General features: G+C 40.5%; 1 protein-coding gene across 1 annotated transcript in view; it reads right to left on the bottom strand.

Annotated features, from left to right (window-relative positions):
• Window positions 1–257: 257 nt before the first annotated feature.
• Window positions 258–7,342, bottom strand: part of DYRK1A (dual specificity tyrosine phosphorylation regulated kinase 1A) — a 75,642-nt gene continuing 68,557 nt past the window's right edge. Inside the window, exons 8-12 of the mRNA XM_041487751.1 lie at window positions 6,537–6,683; window positions 6,095–6,235; window positions 5,552–5,858; window positions 4,960–5,084; window positions 258–3,722 (exon numbers count right to left, since the gene is read on the bottom strand). Of these exons, the coding sequence (XP_041343685.1) occupies window positions 3,099–3,722; window positions 4,960–5,084; window positions 5,552–5,858; window positions 6,095–6,235; window positions 6,537–6,683 (1,344 nt within the window). The 3' untranslated portion in view covers window positions 258–3,098. The remainder of the gene's footprint in view (window positions 3,723–4,959; window positions 5,085–5,551; window positions 5,859–6,094; window positions 6,236–6,536; window positions 6,684–7,342) is intronic.

Genomic DNA, 7,342 nt, shown 5'->3' with positions numbered 1-7,342 from the left:
CAATTAAAAACTCCAAATTAGCTGTTACGCCTCCAACTTTTACTTTCATATTTTTAAGTCTGTTTCAATGTATCTGATATTTACATATAGTATAATTATACCTACCATACCATGGCTTGGAGTAGGTTAATTGCATAGGAAGACTTACTACTTTTACATTTTTTCTTTGTTTTTTTCTTAAATTACTCTCTTTTTTTCTTCTTTTTTTTTTTTTTTTTTTTTCCTTTTTAAAAAGCACAGTAAAGAGTCTGAGGACAAATTATTCAACTGTTTATCATACATAAGACTGCATGACTATAATACAAAGGGCTTGTCTTTTCATTTAACGTTACAATATACACAGCAAGTCCGGACTAGATCTTACAATCTGAACACAGGTATTTAACCTTTTCCATGCTGTTTATGTTTACAATGCACAGAAGTCCTGTAACCAAACTGTGTAGTAAAGCACACAAAACTGGACTGTAACATAACACAGTATGCAGAAGCACTGGATTTTATGATTTTTTTTTTTTTCTTCTTGATGTAGAGGTTATTTCTTTGAACTGCTTTAGGTTTGGTGGGGTTTTTTTGGCGCTTGCTAAGGGGTGGCGCGTGGTGTTACCCAGATTCCGTATTACCCTTATATTCCTAGACAGCAGTAAGAACTGGATTCCTTTTATTTGATATTGCTAAACTCAGCATTCTTTTCTAAGGTGACAGCCTTCCAAATCCCATAAACTTCTCTGAATAACTGAGCTTCAAAAGAAAACCAACAAAAAAAAAAAACCCAAAAAAAACGGCGGGGGGGAAAAAAATCTGCTTTCATCCACAAGGTTGATGTGTCAGTACAAAAAGAAATATTTGATTAAGAAAACCATGATTTACAGAAAAAAGCTAATCCCAAGGATTCATTCCCATGCACACAGTAGTCAGCTGCTGTGTTGCCACTGTGAGTTTAAAAAATTCCACCTTTTCGACTGAAAAAACAACTTGGCCGCATGGAATTGACCATTTGCTGCTAAAATGAACTTTTCCAAGGGCTTACTGGCAGAGGTAGATCACTGCTTCTGTAAGAGAGGATGGGTGACACTGTTCATCTGGGATGGGCAATCAAGGAACTCACCTTCATTCCTTCACCAAGGTTTTTTTCCTCACGCAGCTTTTTTAAATTTTTTTTGCCTTTTCCCCCCCCCAAAAAAAAAAAACCAAACAAAAAAAAAACAAAAACAAAACAAAACAAAAAAAAATCTCTTGGATGGGCCCATAAATTTTGCAACTGCCAAGCTGACTGTGTTATATTAAGGCAGCGTTACCCAAAAATTAGGCACCTGTTAAATACAGCCTGCTAACCTCAGGTCTCCCGTGAGGGTTTTGCTTTACTCAGCCTATTATTTTTTTGGACCTGTTCATGCAATCAAGGTCTTTGCCTTCAAGTTTACAATTTTGTTAATAAGGAATACAAGAATCAACTGCTGGTTTCATAGCTTCTGGATCTAGTGTCCCTTTTAACTTTCAGAAGCCTGAACACATTGATAATGTAACAGATGTTATAGTCTCCAAGTAGATGTCAATCTATTATCTTCAGTACACAGATTGCTGTAAATGTATTGGCTATGAATTCAACAACAGTTCCAGTTTTGTTTAAGCAATAGTACAGCCATAATTTTTCAACTGACATTTAAAAATGGTCTAGTTACACCTTGTGTCAAAGTGCAGAACTGCTACATTATTGGTTACAGACATCTATGTGCTATAAAAACAGCTTTGGTACAATAAATTATCAAAAAAGAAAATAAATTTTTGTAAAATTCACAGCATAATTGTGAGGCAAAAAAGCAGTCACATAAAATTCTGCATTTTTTTTTTTTTAAAAATGTTCAGGATGAACAGAAGACGTCTTTGTGCAGAAGTAATGGTGGAGAAAACCACGTGCCGAGAAAAAGCAAAAGAAAAAAGTAAAAAGCAGGAAGGGACACAGTTGTAGCTATTTCCATCAAACGCAAACCACTACTCCTGTGACCTTCAACCAATAAGGAAGTCAACTTTATGACACACGCAAAGTGACCTTGCAATACCTTACAATAAGTGGGTCACAAAAGTCTATTTTAAAAGAAAGGCCTCTTGAATTACCCATTCTCTGTGTTTTCAGCATTAAGGACTGTCTGCAAAAGCATGTCCAAAAGTGATTGCATCTGAAATGGTAGGCTCTTCTAACTTAAGAGTCCAAATCCATAAGGCCAAAGGTTATCCCAAAGACCACCACTTAGACCTCCCCAGGACTGGCCAGGACCGACCCGTTGATTGCTTCTCAGTGCACCTCAGTTATGAAACCAGTCAGATTTCCATCCTAACTGCCCGTGGGCTCCAAAAGGTGGCACCCACAGAATTCCCATCACAATTGCTGCTTTGATCCTCAGTAGATTCAGAAAAGGAGAGTTCTGCTCACCGCCACTTCGCATGCTCAATGTGCCTCACAAACTCCGTCACAACCGTCCCTTTTTACAGCTGAAGAATAATATATTTGTGTAATCTGAAGGTCCCTCTTTCTTACAGTACTGCATTTCTGTGCCCATGGTTGTTTGGGGAACTAAAAAAAATATATATATTACTCACTCCCCCTCCCACCCAAAAAACTTCAAAGGGCCTTTTTTTAGAAATCATGTGCAATGCCTTTAAAAAGAAACTAGTTTGCAACTATGACTAACATTTGAACAATAACCCCTGTCGAATGAGAGCAAAAAAAATTTAAAATTAAAATTAAAAAAATCAAAACCCCTCCCCAAAAAAACCAAGCTATGACTAGGTTGTGGCAAGTTAAAACGGGGGAAGCAAAAGGTGAACACCACTAAGCTATCCGTTAAGGTGGGTCCAGACATGGCTCTTAAAAAAAAACCAACCAAAAAAACCTCCCCCCAGCAAAAAACCAACCAAAAAAAAAAACAAAACTTCATTGTCCCTTTGCAATCTTTTCAAGTTTAAAAAAATAGTCAACTTTGCCCTCCTGTAGCGGTTCAGTGAGTTTATCTCCTTCTGATTCAAGCAGCTTTGCACTTTGTTTTTTGGAAAAACACCACTTCTATAAAAACACACAAGAAACAAACTTAGTTTCAGTTTAGTCACGAGCTAGCCACAGGACTTTGCTGAACACAAACTCCTGTCATGGGAGACTCTTCTCTATCAATGCCTTGCCTCATGGCAAGGTGTCCTTCAGTCATGTAATGAGCAGGACCTGTATTAGCAGAGAACTGGTACGTGGGATGTCCAGCTATGCCAGTTTCTTGGCGCGGATTAGAGTAGACTGTTAAATTCATGTCCATAGCTCCGTTCTGTCCAAAGTCCAAGGTATTAGCAGCCACTGGGCGGTTCTGATAGGCCTGATTGCCTTGGTTACCAGTAGAGGAGGAAGATGTAGAGGAAGAAGTAGTTGAGGAAGACAGGGATGTCATGGAGTGGTGACTGTGGCCCACCTCCATAGAATCCTGGGTGGAGGAGCTGTTTGTTGGAGAATTGTAGACTCTCGGCCTGGTCCGGCTGCCCAAGGCTTGCTGTCCATGGTGGTGGTGGTGGTGGTGGTGATGGTGGTGGTGGTGGGAGCTGTTGCCGTGGTGATGGTGTAATGCGTTCTGTTGCTGAGGGTTTACATGGAAGGTGGTTTCCTGAACCGGGTGGTTCTCGACGGTGACCTGGGTGGGAGCTTCGGTGGCTGTCCAACCGATGGGAGGGGGAAACTGCTGCCGAACCTGCAAAATCCCAATGAAAACGCTGACTCAAAGCTGTCCTTTCACCCAGTCACAGAATCACAAAGGCTGCAAAAGACCAACCATCCAAGACCATCCAACCTCTGACTACCTTGTCGACTGAGTGTCACATCCAGTCAGTTCTTGAACAACACATGAGAGATTAAGTTATTCATATTTATGCCAGTTTTTTAAAACGTTAACCAAACCTTGCAGTTGCAGGTGGTGGTGATGGTGGTGGTGGTGGGAGCTGTTGCCGTGGTGATGGTGTAATGCGTTCTGTTGCTGAGGGTTTACATGGAAGGTGGTTTCCTGAACCGGGTGGTTCTCGACGGTGACCTGGGTGGGAGCTTCGGTGGCTGTCCAACCGATGGGAGGGGGAAACTGCTGCCGAACCTGCAAAATCCCAATGAAAACGCTGACTCAAAGCTGTCCTTTCACCCAGTCACAGAATCACAAAGGCTGCAAAAGACCAACCATCGCTGTCCTTTCACCCAGTCACAGAATCACAAAGGCTGGAAAAGACCAACCATCCAAGACCACTCAAGACCATCCAACCTCTGACTACCTTGTCGACTGAGTGTCACATCCAGTCAGTTCTTGAACAACACATGAGAGATGAAGTTATTCGTATTTATGCCAATTTTTTTAAATGTTAACCAAGCCTTACAGTTGCACATTTATTCTAGAATTTCAGGCATACCCTTAAGAATAATTTCCAATACTTTTCTATCTTGAACAACGCATGAGAGATTAAGTTACTTGTATTTATGCAATTTTTTTTAAATGTTAACCAAATCTTGAAGCTGCACAATTATTCTAGAAATGCAGGCCTGTACTTAAGAGTAATTTCCAATACTTTTCTACATATACCTGAAGAAAAATGAATGCACATCCTGGATTATTTTCAAACACTTAAAGGAAGTCTGATAAGTGACTTTGCTGTCAAAATTATAGGAGTAGCTTTACATTACAGTAATAACAGCATTTGTACAACACTTAGAAAAATAAAGCCCTGACCTCTGTCTCAGGAGTCTGGAGACAATAAGCAAAGCAAATGAAATTAAAATGTTGTAGCTCATACCTTGAAACGTGCCAACAGCATTAGAGGAACCACTGGAACAACACAGCTGATTAAAGGCTACTAAAAAAGCAAGGTCTGTCTACACAGCAATTAATGGTGTACATGATGGGAGCATCTATGGTTTTATGTGTCCTGCACTCAGATGTTCTGCATTACCTGTGGGCTGTGTGTTTCACAGTCCATAGCTTGCACAGCAGCAGTGAAGTGCCCACCGCTGTGTCGATGCTGGTGCGTGGGGTCCGACCGCGCCCTTCCGCTGTTGCTCGTGCCAGAAGATCCACCTGGAAAACCCCAACATGCTCAGTGACTAAAGGGACACAGAATTTACAGCTATCAGACAATGGCAGCATAAAAGGTTTATAAAGTGCTTCAAGGAAAAAGTGTAAAATCAATGTTAATCACTCACATTTTTGCTCATGTAGTTGGATTTTTGGGGGTTTTCTGTTTACCTGTTCCAGCTGATTAAAATAATTGTTTAGTGATCATGCCCGATATTTTTTGACAGTATAGAAAAAAAAATAACATTTCACAGACTCATGGAATATTCTAAGTTGGAAGGGACCCACAAGGATCATCCAGTCCAAGTGCACAGACACTCCAACAATCCCACCCTGGGTATCCCTGGCAGCGCTGTCCGAAGGCTCCTGCAGCTCTGGCAGCCTTGGGGCCGTGCCCATTCCTGGTGAGCCCATTCAATGCCCAATATAAGGAAGCACAATTTTATCACCTGTTCATGACCAAAACCCACCTGAGCTTGAAGATGTACTAGAGGTGGTTCCTGAAGACTGTGACTGCTCCATGGCAGGACTCGTGGACACGCTGTTACTCGTGTTGGTACCTTCGTCCGCCGTTTTCTTGAAGAAACTGTGCTGCAGGGCGTAGTAGGGCTGGATTCGTGTCTTGGGGTCATAGTCAAGCATCCTTAAGATGAGGTCTTTGAACTTCAAGTAGTCAGCTACAGTATGACCTGACTCCCCAGCACGGCGCCCACCCGGCCCTCCTGTCTCAACTCCCAGGATGTTGTGGAGTTTGCGAGTTCCCGGTGGTTTGTATTCCTGTGGGGAGGGAGGAATGGTTGGGAATCAGTGTGTGCAGCACAGATTCTACATCAAAAGTCAAATCAAATCAGGAAATTATTCAACACGACAGGAAATGTTATTTAATTGACAAGACAGAACAAAATGAACAACAAAGCTGCATTTTCAATAAAATGATGAAAAACAAAGTAACGACTCACCATTTTATGTATTTTTATATATATATTTATTATTATCCTAATTGTTTTACCTACCCTTTTTCCATCTTTGGTCTTCTTCAAGTTCCAAGTGCTATCTGGCAACTTCTCAAAGAACTTTCTTGCTTTGGGTGCTTGGTCGAGGATGTGGGTTGGTGGTATCCCCAAAACTTCCACTATTTTATTCATCTGATCCACCTGTCCCAAATAAAATGGGTTGGTGAAGGACAAGTGACAGCCAGCCCAGCTGTGGTACAAATGTCAGCTACTCACACAAGTTCTAAGTTAAAAATTTAATATGGACAAAACAAATTAAGGAGTAAGAAGAAGACACAGAGAATTATGAATGGGTAATTTTGTGTCCTGACGAAAGTCCTGTTATTGCTGCCTAATCCTTTCAGAATTACCAGGCTTCCCTAATTTATGCATTCCAATAAACAGATGAAAATCATTATGGGGATTAACAATAAAAAACCCTAATTCCTGGCAGATAACTTACCTCATTTGCCCCACTAAAGAGAGGCTCTCCAGTGTGCATCTCGACTAAAATACACCCAAGGGACCACATATCAATTGCAAGGTCATAAGGCATTCCCAGTAGCACCTCTGGTGATCGATAAAAACGACTCTGGATATATTGGTATATCTGCAAGAAAAGCATCTCCAAGTCACAATCACACACAGCATCCCAGGGGAATGAAAATTCCAAGTGACAAAACACAACTGCCACAAAATCCCATTTTGGTGCAGGGAAAGATGAGGTATCAGGGATAAAAAAATCTATGTATATATTACATTAATAAAAGTATCTAATTATTAATTTTTAGGAAAATACTGTGCACACAAAAAAAGCAGAAGTTCGGCTTGAGTCATGTCATGTTTTTGTAATTGCGATTCTTAACATTTCAAAATTATCTTCTTATTGATAAATAATGGATTTGGATAAATAATTCAGATGTCATTTCACCTCCTGGTGTCTTCCTGCAGTCCTTCCTTTTAGTTAATAGCAAAAAGTTATTTTATTAATCTAAATCTCTGTCTCATTGCTGCTTTAAGTACAATATTCCATATTCTGATCCACTATTCCTAAATTTATCCTGGGAAAAAGCAATGGGGTGCTACTGACCAGTGCCAGCTCCTCAAGAGACAACTGGGACACTTTTGGTGAAGTTAGTCCATGAATTCCTAAATTCTTTACCTACAGATCCAGTCTGCAGTGTCACTAATCATAAACAGGGGACATGCTAAAGGAATGCTCATGGACAGAGGAATATAGATGGAATAAAAAGAGCATTTTATTTATTT

Source organism: Pyrgilauda ruficollis, unplaced genomic scaffold (genome assembly GCF_017590135.1).
Source record: "Pyrgilauda ruficollis isolate IOZ18807 unplaced genomic scaffold, ASM1759013v1 scaffold84, whole genome shotgun sequence".
In the NCBI taxonomy this organism is placed as follows: Eukaryota; Metazoa; Chordata; class Aves; order Passeriformes; family Passeridae; genus Pyrgilauda; species Pyrgilauda ruficollis.
This window is presented reverse-complemented; position numbering and strand designations above follow the sequence as displayed.